Raw genomic sequence first — 25,538 nt, forward strand, 5'->3', positions numbered from 1 at the left:
TTTGTGTCCAGCCCAGAGCTGGGAAATGCCAATTCCACAGAACAATAATGTAATGATTCGAGAGTCACAGAGTGGCGAGAGCTATTTTCTATGAGGAGCAGGGAATCCACCCTACAGAGCATGATGGGATTACAGGCAACATTTACTGTGACCTGGAAGAGGTGGAAAATTGCAGCGTAGTAACCAATCACATTTGAGATTGGTCATGTAATTGATGTATTTATATTTCTGCCTTCATCGTTTTATTGACATTTTACTCCAATTAGGCACATTCTGCTCACCCTGCTCAGGTTTGTTTTAACCCGAGAAAATGATCAGAGCAAAGTCAAATTCAAACAACTGTGACAGCAAACCGTATTTCACCGAGAATACAGTGTTTTAGTTCTGTCAGTGGATCTTCTATTAGAAAATAAAAAAAGGCGCGCGTGTGTGTGAAAGAGCAAAAGACAGAGCTTGCAACATTTCACGCATCTGCATCTTTATAAAAACAAGGCCAATGAGAGTCGAGGATCAGGTGTCAACGCATCAAATTAATTAACACTCGTCCGCACTCATCTATGTTTTTCTCTGTAGCCACTGGGCATGTCAGTGTTTGTGAACATGTAAGTGCACATGTAGGCTTATCTATGACCTGGTGTCTGCTTCACTCAGCTTACCCTCAGGCATCAGCTTCACCTGACTGCACGCCTTCAACAGAACAGATTTTATGTCACTATCTGAGCTGCCCCTACTTGGGGGGGGGGGAGAGGGTTTTTTAGCTTCACTCCAAATTTGGAGTGAATTGGATTTCTCTTTTGTCCTTACTGTTCTCTTTATGAAGTGATGAAAGATGAAAGTTGAGGCCTACTGCCTAAATAAATTATTCAAATGAATGTATTGGACTGGAGAGCACTAGTGGTAGCAGCAATAATAACAACAACAAAAAGAGAGAGATAACAACAGAGATAACAACAATAGTTTTTACTTTCCAGAATATTGGCTGTTGTTCCATAAAATATGCATTAGCTCCATGTAACTTGTTTTGAGCTCATGCAACAGTCGCGTTAAAAAAATATGTTGCAGGTGGGACCGGAAGAGAGAAACAAAGGAGTTGCATGAATCATGTGGTGGAAGAAAGTCTCGGCTGAGGACGGACTGATGAAACACTGACACAGTCTTTCAGCATCGGACAAAAGCAAACAACTGCTTGGAGTTGCAAGACAGGATTCACAAAGTGAGATGTGACATTTAGGGGTTCTTGTTCTTTATCAGGTAGTGGTCACCTGGTACGAGTTAAAATAACTCCCAAAACACAGTTTTTTGCACTAAAAGCGATGGCATCTTTCAGCTGAAATACAATGCTTAAAGTGTCTGATAAAAACATAATGTCACACTGTAAAATGACAGTATTACATGGCGTTCTTATAAAAAGTTGATTCAGTAATTGTTGTTTGGACTGTGATGGAATGCAAGTAAGTACATTTACTCAGCTGTACAAATAAGAGGTACTCTTGAATATTATTTACATCAGATGAGTATGTAGTTCTTCTCTTTTCCTTTTGTACTTTTTACTCAACAGCATTTATTTGATAGCATCAGATTAAGTTTTTAAAAACAAAATACAGTACATGTATTGGTTAAACTAGCAAACAGTATATATACAGTTTAAATTAGTGCCACATCATGTGGAAAAAGTCAAACAGATCGTCCCATCACGTTGTAAAAATTATATCCATTCTCTTCTCAGTTAAATTGACCTCCAGCATAATATGAGTTAATGCATTTTAAATGAACATTTATTATGTATAAAGTATAGCACTCATTAAGACTATTGCAGGTTTTACTAACACACATGATCTGAACACTTTCTCCACAAATGGTTTTTGAAGTTGGGTATAGTCTTGACTATTTTAACTTCAAAGGCCTTTTCAAGGCTCTGATATCAATTTCACGCTACTGTTGTTTATATTTGTTGATGGTGGTGACAGGTACAAAGATGGCTGTGTGATAAATGCAGTAAGACTGGTTGAGGAGTGGACTAAGGCCATGCTCAGGCAAAATTAGCTCAGATTCGGAAAGTTTTCACTCTCATTTCCTTTTCCTGTTGTCAGTCACAATGTACCTTATTAGTTTGTCCTCTCTTGTTTGTTGTTTTATTCCTCTGTTACTGATGCAATTTATTATCATTTCTTTGTCTCTCTGTTTCCAATTTGTGCATCCGAACATTATTTTTCAGCCTCTCTTCCTGTTAATTTTTTATTTGCACGTGTTGAGGCTCTCTCTCTCTCTCTCTCGTTGTCTCTCCCTTTCAGCCCGATCACATGCAATAATCACACCCATTTCCACATCCTCCCATCAGCTGTGTCACCACGGCGACCTTGAGCAGCAGGCTGCTGATTGGCTTCTGTGTTGATGATTTGGAGGTTGTGAACCCCAGCACTTGGAATTAATGGACTCTGTCGCACAACTACAGGACCCCTCAACACATACGCACCCACATACACAGATGCCACGGCTAGTAATAGACGGTCAATGGGAGTCACAGCCCTTACAAACCTAATTATGTGAACTAATGGCGGGCATCAGATGGGGAATACTCACTGTGATACACACACATAAACATACAAACTCAATCACAGCAGCGATGGGTCATATAGAAACCAAACGGGAAAGGTTTAATGTCTGCGGACATCGCGGACATCCATCAGCATCACTAACTCTGCTGTAAGTGTGCCATTTTTTAGACAGTGGCAGCTGTAGGTGCTCTGAAAGTGCACACACAGCCCTACGGAGATCATGCACATACAGCACAAGACAAGCAGATTGCACATCAGCAGCAGGGCTTGGTCTTGTGTAAAATAACATGCTGCTGGCGTTTTGATATGACAGCAAAATGTAGGTCAAACCACACATATCACAAACACATATTCAAAAATGACGACAAGAAGTGCTTATTAGAGCACAAACACGCACACACGTGCACACACACACACACACACACACAGGTGCAGACACACACAAAGGAAACTGAATTATTGTCACAAACAATTATTTCATTTCCATTTTAGCTTTGAGAACACAAACAACTGTACAGTTCCCTAGTGTGATCTCTGCTTTAAGGTTATTTATTAGAGGCAGCACTACCTTCTCCAATATGTACTACTATGTACCAACATAACCCACATGCTTGTCCTTGTTGACAAATGATCTGAGTCGGGATGTTTGAATGACATCCCTTAGACAATCTGTAGTCATGTGGTAAATCTGCACAGAATTTTGCAGGCCAGCCTAATTGGAAAAGGCTGGAAAGACGGGTTGCTTTTACAGTGAACTCGGTTCTCTGTTGAGTTTAATACTTGTTTAAAAGTTGAAGCTGTTGATAAATGTCAGAGAGAGACAGAACAACCAAAGAAGTTTTTGAATTTCTTAAGCTGAAGATGAATTTTAGCTACTCCTTGTTTTGCATCAACAGGAGAATAACATTGAGCAAGCTGCAAAGATCTGTTTGATTAGGTGCAAGGATGAGACGAGACCAATTATAACCGACCACGTCAGTCATTTGATAGAGGGTACAACTTGCCACCTCTACAGAACATCTATGGAGTTGCCTTAGAGGCCTCTTCTCATCCTCTGTAACAAGTAAAAAACCCCACTGTATGCAGGAGCATCTTCATCTCTTTTTGTGACTGCGCTATGAAACAATGCAAACAATGTACAACTAATTTCTGCCTAAAGAGAAAATGCTGCCTTTTTTTAATCAAATGGTGGAAACCACAAAATTACATAATGCTAAAAAGGGTAGAATCTTACCTGTGCATTTCTTCAGGCTACCGGGTCGTTTGCCGTGCATCCCCAGCTTACAGTTGAAATTTTCCTCCCAGAACTCAGCGAACCAAACATTTCTTCTGTTGTTCGACAGAGAGCGGCTACGGAAGTACCGATCAAACGCTGTAAAAAAAAAAAAAAACAAAAAAACAGAGAGGTTTAAAGTTAAAATACATAGGTTGAAGGCGAGCAGTTCTATATTTTTCCCTTTTTGAAACTGTACTGAACATCTCTGTAAAGAGGACTTAACCAGCATCATTCTGATTCTAAGGGCTTCATTTCCACCAAGCTCGTCCATATTAAAAAAATTAGGTGTTTATGGCAGTGTAATGCATTCTGCCTCACAAAGGCATATTTTATGAATAGCCCATGGATCTGAAGTATAAGCTACCATTTGGAGAAGCTCCTATCAAATACTGAAGGCAAGAGCAGAGAGGGCAAACATTTCAGAATGAGCTTTCACAGGCTACGTTGGCAACTTGTCCAATTTAATAAGTAGAAAGGAGAAGAGAAACGGGGAAGAACACATTTCTTCACTCACGGGAATGGAAATACCTGTTAGAGACTGGCAGGCTGAGATGAAGAGATGGGTTAAAGAAAAAATAAATGAGAGAGACAAAACAATCCATGTATTTGTACTTAGTCCATGCCAAAATTAATTGGGAATACAATTTGTTGTTTTATTATCTGTGCAAAAGAAAAAAAATATGGCAAAACTGGATTTTTTAGGAGACATCTCAGTTCTCCATATTGCTTTATGACCCTCCATAACATTATCATAGAGTGTTGGATACTTGAACACGGCGGGTGTTATTCATCGTTCCTATGCACCTCAGGTCTGCCCCAGGAAGACTGCAAAGAAGCATGAAACTTCCCAGATAACAAAGAGGGTGTCAATTCAAACACCACTGGCACTGTGGTTTAGGGCAATACAAAGCACATGAAACAAGCTGCAGAGGGCTGGGAAATAACTGGAGACTATCAAACTGACTTGGACAGCCTGGGCCATACCTGACTCACTATGAAACCTGACAAGAGCTGCCTTGATTAATCTCCTCTGCTGTCACAGAAACTGGTCCTGTGCACCTGTGACTGGGACCAGTGGGTTTACTCCCCATGTAGCTCAACAGGTAGCACATGCTTCTCAGTGTGATCACAGATGCAATGCTCTGAAAAATGTGTCTTTGGTGTGCTGTGAGATTCTTTCAACAACACCTCATACAAGGAAACAAAATTATTTGAGGACACTGGACCCTCAGGGGCACCAAAATTATTGGTTATATGTTTCATGCTACCCGCGACCCTGACGGATAAGCGGTATAGAAAATGGATGGATGGATGTTACATGCTATGTTATCTGATTAAAGAAATAGTTTTACATTTTGGGAAGTATGCGTATTTGTTTTCTTGCGAAGAGTTTGATCACACACTCTGTGGTGTGTGGCACTGGAAGCTGGAGCAGGAAGATGGTTAGCTTAGCTTATTTTATCCCTGAGACTGGAGACAGGCAGTCGTCTCTTCACAAAAGATAAAACTGGAATTACTACCTCGTGATTGGGAGCAGTTTACATCGTTTCTTGTTAAGATTACTTTACAGGAATAGTGAAGACTTTAAATGATTTGACAAGATTAGAACGACCAATTCAGTATCTTACCAAACGTGAAATATGGTCACAATCTTATATTGTTGAATGATGGCCAAAAGTGGTTTTTGGAGAACACAATGTGTGCCACAGTGAAATTGACCTTTGACCTTGTGGATACAAAATGTCTCCATCTCATCATTATATCCCATTAGACATTCGTGTGATTTTTCTCATAAATAGCGTATGAATTCCTGAGTTATGGCTTAAAAAGTGTTTTACGAGGTCACAGTGATCCTGTGTCAGATGAAATGAAAGTCCCTGCAGGTGTTCCTCAGATATCACATTCACGAGAATAAGACAGACAGACAACCTGAAAATTGATTTATTTATTTCATACAAAAAAAATCAAAAAAAACCAAAGTGTAGAAACTACAAGTTATGCTGTTCCGAGGATCAATAGGGCAGACTATTTCTTTGGCTGATGCAGTGTCTCCCTGGAAAACTCTGAGGCTCTAATGCGAGGAACCCGGTTGTGACATTGGATGACCAGCAGTCCTGCTGCAACAACTGCTGCATGGATTACATTGCATCAGACAGTCAGGTAAAGGTGTGTCCACTCTTCATTACTCCCCTGCTGCTCACAACTCCTCTGTCTATTCTAAATACCTCATACTGTGCTCCCTCATGTCGACCAGCAAATGCTGACTTCATTCATTAAAACCTCTACGTAGCCTCGCTCTCACTCACTGTAGGTTTATATCTTGTCGTCTTTGTGTCCCTCCAGGAGACAATTATCTAACATGGAGCTCTGACAAGGAGCAAATGAGGATATCCTCCCTGGCTTAATGGCAAAAACTTGTTGCCCGCTGGGATCAAGAGTGAGGGAACATGAGTTTATTCCACTTTCTGTTCCTTGTCTTCTACCTGTTCCCTTAATTTGATCTATTAGACTTCAAACACAGTCACACAACTTCAGCTTCCTTTCATTTGTCACCCAGCCAGGTATGTGAAAAGAGTCACAGTGGTTTTTGCCATTTTTAAAACATCACTCTTTCTCTTATTTTTTTGTTACCGACTGTATGTGTCATTAAATAAGGACATGGCATCATTATATGTGTCTCTTCACACACACACATACCTCACTTACTTGCACTACTTCCACTCTGTACTACTTCCAGAACTATATTTAGTTTACTTATCTTATTTCATTTTGTTTTACCTTATTCTATTTTATTCTATTATTATATGTTACTCGTTCTTACGTTCTATGTATGCACCAATCACCAAGACAAATTCCTAGTAATGTGAAACCTCTTCACTTACATGGCAATAAAGACAATTCTGATTGTGATTCTGATTCTGATACTCTCTTACCGTCCACAGATGCTCGTTTGGGGAGGATCGTGATGGCTCCCTCGGCTACTCTCTCCTGGCCGATCACAGGAGAGATTTTGGACCCCCAGCTGTCTGAACCCACCCACAGAAAGTGACCCGTCTGGTTGTTCCTTTTAGCTGCATCCAGAACTCGTCTGTTAGAGAAAAGACAAAAGAATTAAAGTATTTACGTAGCCCACAAACAGAACAACAGAAAGCAGTGGTGGTGTCAGGTGCCTCTGCACATGTGCTTTTGATGTGCCATTGATCAAGACCTTGTCCCTCCTCTGTACCATGGCCTAGAAATCAATATCAGCTTGATGATTAAAATGCAAAAAAACAGGAAAAAGGGGTAGAATTACATAAAGCAATAGCCCCAACCAACCACCTGAACAAAAGACGATTAATATTCCAACTTTCTGTCATGATGTCAGTTGTGAAACCACAATGACATTATTACAGACTTGAAAGAACAGTCAGTGGGTCATTTCTTTCAAATGAAAGTAGCATGTAGGCAAATTTTAAGTTATGATCATGACATGATCCAACAACACAAAAGAATACGTCACCAAAGTAATGACAGCACAAAAATTGCGAGCGGTGGCAGTCGAGGACTTGTTTAAGTGCGTCACACGTACCGTATGTCGTCCTCATTAGCGAACATAATGACGGCCCTGGCGTTGGAGGTCTCCAGCAGGCGTCTGATGATCTTGTCAAACTCCCCTTGCCTTGGCTCCCTCGGGATCTTCAAGGACTGAGCAATGCACACACCACCTGGGACAAAAGGAGAGAAAGGGACAGACAGACTGCATTAACAGTTTTGTTTTGTTTTTTTTCCCAGCCACTGATTTGAATTTCTTAATTTTGCATTCATCACTCATAATTTGTTGCTCTCCCCCAGAGATTCCCCCCCAGGGATCAATAAAGTATTTCTGATTCTAATTCTGATTTGGTTCATACCCATTTCCTAAAAGTGTGTTCTGAACTTCGTTAAAACTAAACAACCCCTCTGGAGGTAGAGTGGTTGTACACTTCCAGCAGCCTCGGTGGTTTGAGATAAATTCAATAATAAAAGCACAGTTAGAGTAACAGCAGCAGCCACTCTAACAAGTTCAAGAAAACCCAGGAACAGTTCAAACCACAGGGTGTTGTATAACTGGTCATGTGATTGTGGGGAATGCCAGAACACAACAGCAACAAGTCAAGCAATATCTGAGGATCCCAGATAAAGCCCCCTTATTAAAGCCATGTGCCAAAACATACCTATGAAACACAAGTCAGAGAGTTGGGTGAGATGAGATGAAGCATGAAAGGAGTACAGAAAAGAAAGTACAGCAGAGAACAGCAGAGAAATAAAAAGACTGGGTGAGACATGGTGGAGTGATGGACATGAGAAAGAAAAACAAGCAAGAAGAGAGTGAGAGAAAGAAGAGTAAGAGAGAGAAAGTTCATGGGACAACATGAAAATAACTTCAGTAATGAGTGGCAGGAAATATCCTCCGTGCCCACTTCACGCTCCTTCATTTCCTATCGCTGAGGATGAGAACAATAGCAATCACAGCAATATTAGACATTCCACTCACAAGAAGTAATAACAACGGGGATGTCTGGAACACACACACACACACACATACATAATTCAGGTTTGACCAGTGAAACACAGGGACAAAAAACATGTAATAGTTTTTGAATGACTTTCAGTGTTGAACAAATGGGTGCCTGCATCAACAAACACACACTTAAAAGCACTCTCATTCACCCACTTCTCCTCACACACACACACACACACACACACACACACACACACTCTCACTCAGAATCCAACATCCCATACGGCTTGCACTAATCAAGATTTTGTATTTAAGCTCTGTTCTGATAATTAGCCTTGCTTCATTAGATCATTAGTCTGGCTCAAGGTGTAAAGGTGTGTGTGTGTGTCTGTGTGTGGGTGTGTGTGTAGGACTATGTCTCTGGCATCTATGAAATCTGCTTCATCCATAACCAGTGCACAAGACTGACTGAGTGTATCCATGTCTTTTGCGAGTGTGTCTGCATGTTCAGTTTTACCATTCTTTAGTGTGTGTGTGTGTGTGTGTGTGTGTGTGAGTGAGTGTGTGGGAGAGAGAACAATGTCCCCTTTACTCCCTTGTCTGTTCCAGCCCATTTACTGAACATCTGTAGAGTCTGTCGCTTTCACTATATCACATGCCTTAATCCCACGCACACGCACATGCACACGCACACTTGTACCCGTGCAGATGCGCGTATACCAGCGTGCATGACTGTTAAAACAAATACTCATTAGCCTCAATTTAAAGCCTCTGAAGAATAATCGCTACAGTGGCAAAATCTGCACAGGCACCCAACGTCTACCCTTCACACTCACACACTCACAGCCTTCATGTGAAAGACAAATATTTGGAAGTTCCAGTTTTATTTTTCAAGGATAATCACCAGGTCAGTATACACTTTTGCTTACACACATGCAAGCAGACAATTATGGGCAAGAAAGGCATATAGTACATGCACAAGAGCTGATTTTTGCAGTCCCCCCTCCTCTCTCTCTCTCCACTGTCCTCGGAGCAGCATAAAAGTGATTAAATCATTGTTTGTTTTATGGTCCATTATCATCAATAACTGTCCCCACGGAGAAAACATTTCCCACATAAAGACAATATCAAATCATACGTGTGCATCTGTGTGTGAGTGTTTACGTGCTCAAGCTCACAGACACAACCGACTGCGAGCGCCGCAGCCCAATTCTCTGCCGTTACCTCTCGACTTGGATGGCAACAAAACGGTGGTTAAAAAAGCTGCTTGTTGAAAATCATACATCAGTTGTTGGATAAGAAGGAAGTGGCTTTGGAAGAGAGAGATTCAACATCAACACGTACGGCACTCTGGAACGAGGATCTGCTTCACACTGAAAACTCAAGATGCAGAGAGAAGAAGCAAAAATCGTGTCAACCCGAACACCTAAGCTGTTTTTGAGGACATGCTTTTGTCCATTGAAGCTAAGATTGGTGAGACATGAAAACGTGTTCCAGTGGACTACAAGGCCTGGTATTGATTTCAGTCGAGGTCTAAGTAAAAGAAACAAAACAAAAACCTGCACGTCAGACACCTGACAAGGTGTGAAAGCTTTCTGTGGGGCTGAATCAAATCACTTTCCATTTGCTTCTAACAGATAAAAAAAAACTGTGGCTGATGGCATCTAATATCTATTATCATATAAATAACAAGAGCTTTCATGTCAATAAAGTTTTCAGAAGAAGTCTAAAGTGGTCACTAGATTTAGAGAAATCAGAGTGAGAAGCTTCCATTTGCTCTTTCTTTCTCTTTCAACCACAGCATCACACTCACAATCTGCAGACTCATAATTTGAATGAGGTGTGTAAAAACTGGATAATTAATTGTTTAGCGACATCACATCACAGGGCAGGCATATTAATGTGAGACCAGTCAGAAATTCTCTTTATTCACTTCTGATAAAAGAACGGTCTCAGCTGTATTGGATCAGAGTAATAGCGAGTTTATTACATAATTCAGCAATTGTAGCACGTTCATCAGCAGCAGGCTAATTGCATTACGCGCTCTTCATCCAATGAGCAGCAACACACAGAGCTCTCATTTTATCTCTAATAACCTGATTACTGAGGCTTCAATGTAGAACAGAATGCGACAGGATTACTTCTTTGAGACCATTTGTGTGTGTGTGTGTGTGTGTGTGAAATGGATGGGCAGCACAATGGTGGTGACGGTTTTATCCACACAATATTACAACATCACCACTGATGGCAACAAGCAGGCTTTTTTGTACTTAGCTTGCTTACCTCTTTAGACTTAGGTGTGAAGAATATTTTAGTGAGCCTAAATGTTTGTTTTTTTGCTCATGCGCGTAGGTGTCCACCGATGTGTTTAAGCGCCCGTGCAAATGCATGCAAAACGAGCGCAGACTTGGGTGTACATTCGGATCTACCTGCCTCCTCTGCAGCTGTTTTGAAAAAGACACATGGTTCAAATGTGGATGATAAATTCGATGCTAAGTGCGTCCACCGCTTCTCCCTCTGCCCTTAGAGTCGGTAATGAACTCCATTCTCTTTTGAGATGGGATTCACTCCATTTTTGGACGTGAAGCATCGCTGTCTCAATGTTTAATTAACAATCTGCTTGCCACCCACGCGCTCCACTCTCTCTCCCTGCACCATTTTATTCTTTAACCAACGGAGGCAGCTTTCTCACTGTCTGTTTCTTGCTCCTGTTATTTTGTTATCACCTTCAGATTGTCAAACTTTTCAGATGGGAGTTCATCTCCGAAATATTTAAACAATGTAAGATAAACAAACAAAAAAAAAACCTCTATTTCCTGGGGAACGTAGCCACCGGTTTTGTGATACATTTATTAACAAAGTGTACAATAAATGGCACCAAACTTTAGTATTCACAAAAAAAAAATAAAAATAAAACACCTTGAAACTTAGCAAGAGAAAGAAACAAGTGACTGCATTTATAATAAGTAGTGCCAGCTGAAAAGTAGTTGAATATTCTCAGAGATTTATTACAGCTATTACCTATTACATGCAGATTTTATTCATTGGCAATAATCGCTTTCTTCTTGACTGTAATCTCACATGTCAGCTGTTTTCCTCACCATCTTTGCTTCCTTATCCCCTTACAGCTAGAGGGTTCTGGACGCGATTCCTGGCTGGGGCAGGGCCTTCTTGTGCAGAGTTTGCATGTTCTCCCTGTGTTTGTGGAGCTTTCCTCTGAATCCTTCAGTTTCCCCCCCCCCACCATGAAAAACCATGTGCATTAAGTCAGTTCTCTGGAACTGGCCCACAGGTGCCATACAGTGGCTACTCACTGCTAATCTTAGATTAAATGTAGAGAACAAGTTTTATAAAGTTGTAATGAGTATGGCTGTATGTGACAAAGATTCTTCTTTATTTTCTGTCTTCTTCAATTCACTCGCTTATCTTCCCTCTTTTACAGTTGGCTGCTTGCAGCTATTTTAAAAGTATTGTTTGAAAAGATTACTCAGTCATTTGCATCGCCTCATACAGCTCACCATACGCTGCATAAAACCTCTATTCATCGCTGCAGGGGGAACCCCACACACTCACTGATACACTCATGTATCCTATAAAGTATTTGTGCTGGAATTACAGCTTCAACACACAGAGACAGTAATGTGGTGTCCTGCTAAGTGAGATGAGAAATGAATGTTAAATTTATACCTAGCTGCCTTTATGCCTCTGGAGCGTGTGTGTGTGTTTGTGTGTGTGTGTGTGTGTGTGTGTGTGTGTGTGTGTGTGTGTGTGTGTGTGTGTGTGTGTGTGTGTGTGAGAGAGAGAGAGAGAGAGAGCGCGAGAGAGAGAAAGAGTTCATGTGGATGCATGTGTCTTAATGTGCCCACATGCAGATTTTTATATGAGAATGCTACAAAATGAAAGCAGGGAAGTGTAATCAAAGTCCCTGCCTTTTATGATATAGCTGCCATTTTCTACATGTTTCATAAAAGTATGTGTCCCTGCAAGACTGAGGCAAACACAGACTCAGACTCACACATAAACACACACACACACACACACTCCTTGTCATGCACACAGGAAAAAAAATGTTTCATTCTTCATCTTATTGAGCAGTAGTGCATTCATTTCCACAAAATTTCTTGCTAGTGTTACCATTGGAGAATTCTCACACAAACATACTGCAAACACACGTATGCACACATTCATTTTGACACACTTTCTTTCTCTCTAAACCTCATTAGCACTGTTTTAAAATTAAAAGTTGCCCTCTGCTTCTCTATGCTTTGTTCGCGGCTTGGGGCACTGCAGCACGGCCTTTGAAGTCACTGATTTTTTTTGTGTGTGTGTGTGTGTGTGTGTGTGTGTGTGTGTGTGTGTGTGCGCGCGGCTTCTTACACGTGCATGTGTGAATTTAGTGCGTACCGATGAACATTTGCCTTTGCATGTATTTGCGTGCACTCCAGTAACTATGCGCACAACGCACACGCTGGCTGTGCTCGGGTGTGGATGAAGTGGTGCGGTAAATATTGCAGCTTTTTTTTTTTTTCCCCCTCCGAGTTGAGACTTCTCCCCAGGCTTTCTAATGAATCATTGACAACGCCCACGGAACCACTGTCCCAGGAAATTTACATCCTCCCATTAAAATATGCCTTAGAGGACATAGGTCTTACAGCCTGAAATGGGTTTAGAAATTTAAGATGGTCTTAACCCGAACCTGAAAAGATTCTGCTCAGACCTGAACCAAGCCTGAGGTGGAAAAACTTATGTGAGCCGGTAGACTTAAGCTTGAAATTGCTTATAATTTGCCGATAAGAAAATCACTGATAAGGGCATGGGGGAAATGGGCAAAGTTGTTTCAGTTTACAGAAATTGAATGTACTTTGGGCAAATGTTTGTTCGATTAGCACAGCGTGAATACACACCGAGATAAAATTATGAACGATGTCTCCACAGCACCGTGAGTTATCACTGTACAAATTGAGGCAGCAGTTTGCATCAGCAAATGGATATTGGATATTTGCGATGATCTACTGTGCACATGATAAAAATGTTTCAAGTGTTGCTCAGACAAAATACAATAATTTGTGGTATCTATCTAAAAAGCTAATTCAGACTTGAGCCTCTGTATATTATAGCAGAATTTAATAATACAGTGATAGCCGCAGGAGTTATCCCTTAGTTTGCATCTGCTTTGTGTTATTATTATAATTCCTTCCATTGCAGAAATCCTCCTTCCTTGAATTGTTCATTAACATTGCAGTAGTGCTCCATTGTTACATTCTTGACAAAGAAGGGAAAACTTGAACACATTCCCAAAAATCCCAATTGGATAACAATTAACTATAAATCCCCCTATTGAGCATTCACAACAAGGATACAAACATTTAATAACTGGCTTATAACACAGAATAATGTAGTTGTACTGTAAGCATAGCCTCCAATAACTGGAGGCTGGTAGATGAATAAGCAGTTGTAATAATATTAAGAGATGTCTTTACTGGAGAAAAAAAACATTTAAAACATTCTTTGGTCTGAAAATGATTACATTACATTACAAACTATTCTTTTTTTGTACCCTGCTTAGAAATTAGAAACAGGGGGACTTTGCATGGTAAAAACTCATAAATTATCAGTATAAAATCATAAGCCTAACATTAATATTAGAGTAGTAATCATACTGAATAACTCTTATCAACCATCTACCCTGAACTTGCATAAAGCAATAGTCATGATGGCCATTGACTGGAAGCCACCCACTTTTCATGTTTCTATCTACAATATTTATCACATTAGCAGCACTAGTAGATAGCCTCTGTCATGCATCTGACTTGTATTAGTTCCAGATACAGTGACAGCATGGCACAATTATTCTATCCTGCCTCAATTAACAAAACAAATGATGAAATGACGAGAATCAGTATTTTGAGATGTCACTCTGAAAAGATGACAAATAATGTATCTCTCTGGAGTGAAGTTTCAAGGCAGCAGCTGCACAGAATGACTGATTTAAAAAGCAGGACTCTGACTCCATTTGGTCCATTTTTATTTTATATATAGAGGACAGGCCGTGCAGCTTTTCAGTATTCAGATATCCAAAACTGGGAGAGAGCTGATTGGACCTTATATACCTTTCATGATTCCTGTGGGCATACAGGAGAGAGAGAGAGATACAAAGACAAAGCGAGTCTGAGTGCCAGGGGAGGATTTGGAGGTTCAAGTCAGGAAAGAGAAAGAAAGAAGAGAAAGACACAAACATGCAAGGGAGGCAGAGAATGAGAGACAGAAAAGGAGACACAGAAAGGCAGATGATCCTGGCCTTTTATTGTGTCACTTCACCTATATCTGCATAAACTATATCTGCCTGTATGTGTGTGTGTGTGTATGTGTGCGTGAGTGTGCGTGTGGTGGTATGTGGAGCAGCGGGTGAGGCGGCAGGTCTGTCTTCACCACAGGAGTCGAGTAGTCTAGCTGAAGTCAGCACTTGCAGGTCTGAGGGGAGACCGGTGGACACCTACAGCATGTTTGTGTGTGTGTGTGTGACAGCCTGTCTGTATGTGTGTGTATGTGTGGCCCTCCACAAAACCAGCCTCTTGTCCAACCGTTCCACCATATCGTGCATGCAGTTAGACAGACAGCCTTTGAATCCAAATGTTTGTTCGTGAACAGAGAACAAACAAAGCAAGAGTGAATGTTATGAACATTGTAAAATGTCCATTACTTAAAATGTAATTAAAAGAAATACTTAAATTCAAGTGTAACTATTAGAGCAGTCACTATCACTAATCTACTACAGCCATATGAATTAACTTCGCCCACCTAGTAGCTATTATGGAACATCAAGAAAACATCGAACTCAGAGAAAGATACTTCAAGCTGTAGCACAGCAACAATCATCAAGAAGTCTGTAATGCACAGCATCTGAATGACTGTGTCAACACAGCTCATACATTTGATATATTCTTCAATGGGGCCTTCTTTGCTTTTCCATAATTTAAATGTCTTTGCAGAAGCACAGAGACTGAATCTTGTGATATCTGTACAAGACTAAAACAAAGCAATGACAAAAATGCCTTCGGTCGACAGCTGTGCGCCTTTGTTCACACACACACACACACACACAGATGGATCAGCATGTTCCAGGCTCAACATCCGTAATCTCATCAAGTGCAGAGACGGGTCCAGTAGCCTTTTCGGATGAACTGCCAACTATCAGTCCTGTGGTGAGGGTTGACAAGTGCAACTGGAGACTCGTTCCGTGAGTCCTAAGGCAGGAGACAAGTCAGTTAATGTCTCCATTGACCCATCTGACCTTCGGCCACCTGTCATGCATCACCAATGCTTCCAATCAATCAGATTAATCCCACTGGCTTTCTGCTGGAGAGCGAGGGACTGACAAGAATCAGGTAGCACAGACAGGAGGAGAAGGAAATGGCGTAGAGATGGGAGGGAGGAAATGAAGGGTATGCAGAGAACGGTGGACAGAAAGAGATAGGAAACATGAAGAAACATGAAGAAACATCGGGGCGGGGGGGGCGGGGGGGATGACAAGGTGGTGGGGAGGAAGAAATGAGGAAAGGATGGAGAGATGAGAAGATGTAAGATATAAGTCGATGGAGGAGGGAGATAAGCAAGGTATGATTGGATGTCAGGCCACAGATAAAAAGCACAAGGTCAACGTTAAGCTCAGAGATCACAAAGAGAGTCCACTTCTCCGTCTGGTACTTTCAATTCCTCTCTCCCCCTCTCTCTCTCTCTCTCCCACTTCTGAGCCTCAATCTTTCTTTCTTCTACTCTACTATAGCTAACACCCCCCCTCTCTCTCTCTCTTTCCCTGAGAGAAGACTTTTCTTTCATTTTTCTGGTATTTCTTTCTCTCTTTCAAGCCCTCTCTCTCTCCAAGACTCACTATCTGACAGTAATCAGACATCCAATTACAGCAGTGCCCTCAGACCAGGACCATGCGTGTACGTGTGTGTTTGTGTGTGAATATATGTGATGCAGCTGCTGTTTCTTTTCTTAACACACGCGTGCACAAACACACACACACACACACACCAACAGAGCAACAGATCCCTGCTGATGCTTGTTACTCCCCAAGCTGGCATGCCCTGCTGTCCTCCAGCCTCGGTGTTATCTGGGGATGAGGGATCTCACATGTGGAAATACACACACACATGCACACAAAAATATACATGTACCAAAATTCACACAGCAAACATACAAAAATACTACATATGTGTCATCAAACAGAAAAAAAAATGTGTAAAGGCAGATGCAAAAACAGGAAGTACTATAGATACAGCAAGTACAGTCAATCACAAACAAGAGTAAACACATTAACATGAGGATATTAGCAAAGGAGCAGATAACCAAACACATGGAGTTGCCACATTCTAAACTCTGAATATATACACATGTGCATATTTCTGTTAGAATTTCATACTAAATGTATTAAATATTAAATATTTACTTGAAGCTGACATAATTTCACCGGATGAGCCTCATTTGGTTGGTGTTTGAAGGTTTGTTAGCTGATGGGTACGTCAGTATGTGGAGAGGATCCTTTGTGTTTCTTTCAAGACTTTACACATGCTAAATTCTACAGTGAAACTCAAACATCCAAATGTAGGAACAAGAAGAAAAACACGAGTGGACATTAACCATCTTCTGAGTATATTTAAAAGTTAACGCAATTTATGCTTGCAGAGATATCCGTGGCGGGATAACTGCTTCTGATTATAATCTTAAAAAGTGGATGTCCTCCAGACCAAGTTATTTATTGTTCAAGGGAGGTTTGGTGCTATATAATGGACAGTTCATTTGAAATTTTGCACATAAACAGATTTTCTTTTTCTTCTTTCCTCATACAATGAGAGAATAGTGAACAGGGCTTAATATACGGTGGTATTTTTTACTAATATAAGGCAAGATAATGCTTGCTTTATCACAAAAGACCCACAAAGCAGCTTATATGTACTGTATACAGTAGTTAATCTGTTTAATAAAATACTTGATGATTTCTCACAATTGCATACACACCAGTCAGTACACATATACCAGCCAGTAACAAATATTATCATCCTATTATCCTCCCCACCATAAGCGGGGATCCACCCATCATTCAGCCCTGCAATAATGCAACAAGAGCCAGAATGTAATTCATAGCAGTTGTATATGAGTATGCACGCAAGAGCACACACTTTGTTTTACAGCTGATCAATGTTTATCTGTGCCAAATCAACAGAATCAGTCACCCAGCAGTGCACAAAGAGTCGCCTGTGAAATGAAAATTGGGCATCTGCAAGTTAATGTAGTCATTCGTAAGTGACAATTACAGTGTTAAACTAAATACACATGCAGAAAATGCATGAAATATTCAACAGGGACAACAGTCAACACGGCAGCCAATCAGCCAGTCCCACAGAAACTTCAGCCAGTAATTTGTTCCTATTAAAATCTGCCAATGAACACAATATATGGGCGACATTATGGTTTTTGAATAGCAATGACCACACAAGCGTATTGTCACTGATAGCATCTGTGTGGGCAAACATGACGCCTGAATGGCAATGAAAAGAAAAAGCTTGGCTCTCCGTGAATACCTTAAGGGTTGTGTGTGTGTGTGTGTGTGTGTGCAACAGCCCTTCACATCTGACACTGGCAGAGGCTATTGTGTGCTATGCTAATGTTCGCTACAGTTCCAATAGGTCACATGGTAACACTTTCTCACATTTTCCTCAATGAAGATGAACATATGGATGTGATGGGGACATACATGTATTTATTGTTATCTACAGTGAATTTATCTAATGGGACCGAAGGGACTTTTGTGTGACTCCTTAGACTCATGGAGACAAATCCATGAGCCTTGAAGTCACATTTCATTTGTGCTGTCGATGTGTATTTTTTTTTGTGTGTGTGTGTGTGTGTAAGAATGGCTGTCAGAAAAGTGGCAGTGGTTGAATATTAAAACAAAACAGGAGCTGTTTGTATTGTTCCTAGGCATTTATTGGCTTGCAGTGAGTGATTATGGCATTGTAGGAATTCTCCCCTACTTGGGGGAATATTTCTCTTTACATAAATAATTGTACGGTGTCCCATTAAGCTGGGAGCTGCAGGCATATTCACCAGATTTTCATCTACATGCTACTTAAATAGTAGTCTGCCCATATCCTAAATCTTAAATTTTATACTTTACACAGTCTGGTCTACATCACAAACTACTACTTCCTCTTAACATAGCAATTAAAAAAAAATGGGGGGGTTAAGTGCCTTGCTGGAGTTTACATCAGCTGGCTCATGGGGTGGGGGGAATTGATTGATCACTCCACCACGCCCAATTTTTTTTCCTGCCAGTCTGGGGGAGGGAATCAAACCAGTGACCCTCCAGTCACAAGCCACTTCTCCAACCTGTAGGTCTCGGCTGCCCCCATATGCATGAAAGCGCACTGTTTTCTCAACAAATCCTCCCAGAGTTGAAGCAAAATTAAAAATAAAAAAATAAAAATAAAAATTGTGACATTTACGATCGATATATCTACTTCAAATACCACTGAAAAAGAAGCTTCCGTAGACAAATGATATGGTAAGATGGCAGAATCAATGTGGTACCTATAGATGCTGATCAATCACACTGAATTGATCGTTTGTTTTAACATTATTAACAATATTTTAATGTATCAGCCTCATCAGCACTCACTCATTATCATTCAAAGGGTCTGATCCAATATGATATGCTATTTTCTTCATAGTGGATTTAAAGAATGCTTTATTCTTCAGCCAGGTGCTGTGAGTGCACTATTGCTTTGGCCAACTCTGCCCCTATGCATAGATTTCACCTGATCAATATGTCTTGCACATGAACTATTCTTCAGGTATTGACGTGTACTCTATTGGCCCAAAGCTCTCTGCTCCTTACAGCATCAATGGATTCAGCACTGACTGCCAAATGTTTAGATGACAAGGAAAAAAGAAAAAGCCAAGTGCTGGATGTGCGCAACTGAGTCTGAAGGTTCTATTTTCATGACGGAGCACAGAGGGGCTTTGCACTGCTGAAATGACATTTTCAACAGGCGCACAAAGGTTCTCTTTAATGTCGCCTGCAAGCTTTTGATATTTTAGTGAGCTGCCCTGAACTCGACTGCGCTGAAGTAGGCGGAGAGTTGCAGCAGAGGTGTGTTAGCGACTTAGGTGTTGACGGTTTGTGGTGATTTGAGCTTGCAGTGCGTCACCTGCTCAGACCACATCACCAGCATGTGGATCAAAGTGCAGGCGAGGAGAAGAGATGTGACGCTCATGTTTGATGCGACGCCACCAAAATCTCTTGGTAATGTATTTTTCATTACCCAGACCTCTTGTCAACTGCAACACAGTTGTGACTGCTCATTAGATTTCTAAAATCTTCGGCCACTGTTCATGTGCCCAAAAACTGGGTAATTTACATGTAAAAATAGGAACTGCCAGGAGAGTTGATGGGACTGCTGTTTTTATTTCCTCTTTTAGTTAAGTTAAGTAGGAAATTCCTCACTTGTGTACTTGTACAACTAGCCCAGTACCTTGTATAGTACTTTTTATAATGCAGTGAAGAGTTTCTCGGCCACCTATCGCAAATTATTCCCCAATTATGTACTGTACAGGATGAATATATACAGTTAGTGTTCCTTAGGAGACATACTAGGCCCTACTGTGTCTGAGATGTCTCAGGTTTGCTCTTTTACTCATTTGCCGACTGTTTGCTTTCCAAACCTGTGGTGAAAGGCAATGACCTGCCAAGCCTTCCTGCACTTCCCTCTGTTTTCAGATCAATTCTTTAGACTCTTCTGTTCTTTCAACTGTTGTTTTCAACTCTTTATCAATTTTGTTGAAGGCAGCTAATGATGAAACATGTCTTTCTCTTCCCACTTCCACTTTGATTGTCTGTATCATTATTTATTGCTCTTTTCATTCCCACATTTCTTCTTGCTTCCGCTCCTCGACTTCCAGTGGCGTAGAGATGACATGTTGTGTGTCTATCCTCCTGTCTTCGCCCGCCCTTCCACAGAATCGGTACCACATTGTGCATCCACTTCTTCCTTCCCTTCATGCTGCCAAGTGTACATGGTCTACGCATCTGTCTGTCTTTCTATGCTCTGACTTTGTCTCTCTACTCCTGGCTCTCAGTCAGGAGCACACTTATTTGTACACCTTCCTTCCATCAATCTCTCTGTGTATGCGGTGGGCAGTATCAGTTGTGTGTGGCTTGTATTTACTTCATCTCAATTACACTTCCTGCAACAAAAGTCAACAGTGAGTGAGTAACTGAAACATACACTGTCTGGTTTGTCTATCTAATCATGGCCACTATGTTCTCATCATGTAGAAAACATGAGCTCTTTACTTATTTGGCATTGGAAGCAGCAGTCAGAAATCGAACTGGACAACATGCTGTTCAATGGCATACAACTCAGATGGCAGTTTACAAATGCATTGACCTGTTGGCCACTTTGTTTTTATTATTATATCAGCTAAATAACTATCTGACCAGAAAGATTAAAGGGCAGATTGATAGACTGCATAAACTGCACCTTCTTTGCTCAATAATAAAATGCTATTGGATTGCGTGTGCACTGAACTTTGGACAGCAAGGCCTGTAGAACAGAGAGACAGAGAAAGTCTATTGGCATTTACTAAGTACTTAATAAGGTGAGTGTGTCACAGACAAACAGGGACAGAGGACAGAAATATTCTCTGGCTGAAAAACCACACACAAAAAAGGTCCTCCGCCCAACAAGGCATCATAAGCACAAAGGTATTTACACATGACGAAGATACACACAAGCATCCATAAACACTCTGTCACACACACACAGACACACACACACACCTTCATGCTTCAAACCGCAGCCAATCTAGCATGATAGAAAAGGGGTCAGTGGTGATGCTTTTACAGTTCAGTAAGGAAAGAACTTAAAACAGTTCGACTGAACTCTCACTAGACATTATTGAGGGATCAGTGAATGAAGAGAAGAGAAGAGAAGAGAAGAGAAGAGAAGAGAAGAGAAGAGAAGAGAAGAGAAGAGAAGAGAAGAGAAGAGAAGAGAATCATTATCACTGTTCTCCAGAGATAGATTCAGGACGTCTTTTTATAATTTGAATAATGTTGTCATGGAAATGAACATTCCAATTATGTGGTTGTAAAATGTACTCCTGTTATTTGAGGATAGTGAGCCAACATTTATAAAAGGTTCCACCAGCTGGTAGTTCCCTTGGAGACCGAAAAAAAAAACCACAAACTAAAAACATTGCTGTACCTGCAGATTTCAAACACATGCACACCTGTGCATACATCTACACAGCCATATGCACACACACACTATTAGATCAGCTAAGATCTTCTATTTGAGAGAGGAACAGAAGATGGATCTGGCTTTTCTCCTCTGCAGTCATTCTATCCCCACCAATCCATCCACTTTTTACAAGGAACTGATTATGTATATACACATAAATAACAACTAAGACAAAGGATGTGTGAGGAAACTATCAGCAATCCAGAAAAGTTTTCTTTGTGCTTTCTAAAATATGACAAAGCAGTCTATGGACAACTATCTGCTATTCTGTCACCAGCAGTTGGTTTCATTTGAATTCTTTCCTAGTAACCACTGATTGCTGACTGGTGTGAATTTAGCTTTTCTGCAATCATCTTATTTCTAATCTGTACTGTAAGTATTATGTAAAGCTAGGTGTGTGCGTGTGTGTGAATGTCTCTCTCCCTCTCTATCTGTATGCTTGTGTGTGTTTTCTTCACTCTGTGAGTCTAAATATACTGTAGCTTTAGGTAGTGTATGAGAGGCAGGGTTAAGGTGTTTTCTTTTCCCTCGATTTCCATTAAAGAGCATCAAAAATGATCTGCTCTCTTCTGTGCGCCCTTTGACCCTGTAATCTAGGAAGTGTGAGACTGATCTGCTCCTCTGCGGGCCCCCATGCTGCTCAGGGCCAATCAAGTGGCCACATAACACCATTATATCAGCCTTCCCCTGCGCTGGGGTGTCAGTACCCATCCATCGATTGCCTCCCTTCTTTAATCCCTCTCCCCGTATTCATCTTTTCTTTCTTGCTGTCTACCCCCTGCCTTCTCATATGCTCATCCCTCCTTCCCAGCTTCACTCTTTCTCACTTTCTCCAGCTATCGACTTTGCTCAACCCATTCTCTCTACCCCAAGCTGCCAAATATCTCTCCCCTGTCCTCCTTCCATCCTGATCTCACCACCCCTCCTCTCTTTAGAAACTCCCCATCCATCTATCCCTCCCTCAAAGGCCCTTGCGGCCACGGCTCCATAATGAAATCTCAGCAAGCCTTATTGTGTTGATTAAAGCTGTCAGAAAGGAACTAAGAGAGGAAAAATACAGCCGGCAACAGGGGAAAACAGAGGCTCAATGGTGCGTTGCCAATGCCCTTGTTTCGGCTGCTGTTTGTTTTGGTCTTCCTTTCTTATTTCTTCCTTTCTTCCTCGCCTTCCTGTTTTTCTTTGAGTTCATACACACACTTCACCTCACTCTGTCCATCCTCCATCCCTCTTGTTTCCCTCTTCCCAATCATTTCAGTGTAACCAGGACCTCTTGAAGTATGCACAATAACCTCATGACCTTAACTTAATGTAATTCTGTCAGCTCACATCGGCCTCTCTAGCCACTTTCCTCGAGCTGTTTTTCATCTACCTTACCACAAAATATTATCTTAGTGGTCCACAAGTGCATACTCACAAGACCTTTGGCCTTAAACAAACAGAGGAGGAACTGTCCCATTGCTTATTCCACTACTGGAAATATGAGGTTTGCCTTGTATTTCTTTCAGTAGGATGCATGCTCTCTGCTGTTACTTTGCACCTGAGTCACACTGAAAGCATTTAACTGTTCAATAGTTTGTCTGCATCCAGTGGCCTTTGCACTGACTCCAACAGTAGTTTTTACATTTAGCCGTTTATTCTGAGTGACTAGCAACGGCAGGGGCTCCCTGTGTTTTATGGCAGAGGCACTCCACTTCACCTTGAATGAAAAGCACCTCCACAAATACCAGAGGAAATTCTGACATTTTAATAAAATATAATGGGAGAGTTATTAAGCTTCAGAAAAGACGAACAATGGTGCAACACAAACAGCAAAGCCACATACCTAATGAGCAAAGCTTTCCCTTGAACTGCCATCTAGTTACTTCACTGATAGGGAGATGAGCTGGGCCGGGATCTGTACGAAGACTGATTGATCAGTCGCATCGTATGTTTGCTCCGTGTTAATTAATCAGAACACTGCACCGTGATGTCTGGAAGAAAGGAAACCTCACAAGCTTTTACATGTTGAGGAAAGTAGAGACAATCAACTCAAACAGTCACAGACGGTTGCCGATACGCGAGAAAAAACAACACGATCCAAATTCCTGAGGGAAACCCTGAAGTGGATGCACCAGAAGACACCATGATTCCAGTATATTAAACAATAAACTGAACGTCGAGCAATAGCTCTCAAGCGATTATCATAATCCCAAAAATTTCTCGAAAAAAATGGAAACTTAGCAAGGACGTAGGAAATAATTTTTAACTTGGAAGATAACAGCACATTCGAGGAGCAAGACAGAGAGATGAAACAATTCAGAGGAGAGGGCAAGACATCTGTATTTTCCCCTCAGCCATGCAGTTCCCAATAAATACTGTTAACAAAAACACAGGTTACTCCATATCAGAACAACTAGTCTGATGTATTGAGTGAGTGCATAACACGCAGAGGAATACTGACATGTGAAATTACTTATAATTAGGGATTTAGACCTCATGCCAACATGCAGTCAGTAAATCTAGTTACTGAAATATCATGAAAAGATTGGATCTCCCAGTAATACGCACACAGCATCATGGAAGTGCCTAACCAACAGGAAATACAAAAGCACGACACGTGTATGCATACAATAAAAACCCTAGAAAACCAACACATAAATAAGCATACATACAGTACATGTCTGCTTCAAACAGCCTCACACGCAAGAGCACAGGAAAAGGATCAAGCATTACCACCACCAGGCAGCCCTACAAGGTATTCCCTCCAGAGGCTAACCTTCTATTAACATTACATTAACACACAGACAGGAGTATGACAGCTCGACATGGCTGCATATCAACTGTTTCTCTTTCAATTACGGAGATGACAGGGAAACCGCAGGCAATCTAGCCGGACATCCATGAGGGGTCTTTTGAGGAGGCCTTGGAAGCAATCTGCCTGTATGCCCATGACAGATTAGCTAGCTGCTCATCCAGCTGGGTGTAAAAAATGAGTTTGAATTTTGCCAGGTGCTTTAATGAGGACAGTGAAACACAATCACTGATTCTGTCACTTTGTTACAAAGAGCTGGAAAAGTTGAGAGCTGAGCAATGAAGGCTGATTAAACGCTCTCCAATGGGAAACATTAATATGTGGTAATGCCAATGAACTTTTCATTATGGTCCACTTGGAATCAAACCAGCTCTCTGTAACTTCGAGGAGGACAAGATTTAAATTTAACATTGTGCACTTGTGACAACTTCTTAAACTTTGCAAAAGAAAATATGAATTAAATTCTCCATCTGCTCTTATATTAAGCCATTACAGGTGAGACTCTGCAAAAAGACCAAACTGACATCAGACATCACAACCACTGGACAGAAATGGATGAGTAAAATGTTGTGTGGGCATAATATGAAAAAGAAAATTAAACTTCTATTTGCCAAACTGCTGCAGCGGTTACAAACTCCGAATCAGAAACTGACGGGAAAAGGATCAGCATAATTGTCAAAAGGTACACTGTTCCACTTTCTGATCCTCCTCTCATTTACATTCACAGCGCAGACACTCGGTTGTTACTCTTACACAGAACGACTAACAATGACTGCAATAGCATAAGCTTCCACTTCAAGAATGACAAGAGTAGGTTTTCAGAGGCTACATCTTGATGTTGAAAACAAGAAATGCCCCTAGTTTCCTGATAATGACTATAAAATAGAGGAATGTTCCATAAACAAAAAAGAGACTGATTTCTTTTTAACAAGACAACCAAGAACCAACCAAGAACATGAGAAAGGAAAGAGTGGAACTACTTCCAACCTCTGAAGTACACGCACTCAGTCTGCCAGCATGATAGACTCTGTGCTATTGATTGAACTAATTCCAGAGCATTCTGATGAAGTAGTCTGAGTTTAATATTTCCACCAGAAGGACACATTAAACACACTGCAGTGCCCTT

General features: G+C 41.0%; 1 protein-coding gene across 5 annotated transcripts in view; it reads right to left on the reverse strand.

Annotated features, from left to right (window-relative positions):
- Nucleotides 1-25,538, reverse strand: part of grm8a (glutamate receptor, metabotropic 8a) — a 252,609-nt gene that overhangs the window by 107,409 nt on the left and 119,662 nt on the right. For all 5 annotated transcript variants that reach the window (XM_046379333.1, XM_046379337.1, XM_046379335.1 and 2 more), the window contains 3 exons: nt 7,403-7,538; nt 6,765-6,919; nt 3,790-3,927 (listed from right to left, as the gene is read on the reverse strand). In XM_046379333.1, coding sequence (XP_046235289.1) covers nt 3,790-3,927; nt 6,765-6,919; nt 7,403-7,538 — 429 coding nt within the window. The remainder of the gene's footprint in view (nt 1-3,789; nt 3,928-6,764; nt 6,920-7,402; nt 7,539-25,538) is intronic.

The sequence above is a fragment of the Scatophagus argus genome, chromosome 22 (assembly GCF_020382885.2).
Source record: "Scatophagus argus isolate fScaArg1 chromosome 22, fScaArg1.pri, whole genome shotgun sequence".
NCBI classification, from domain to species: domain Eukaryota; kingdom Metazoa; phylum Chordata; class Actinopteri; family Scatophagidae; genus Scatophagus; species Scatophagus argus.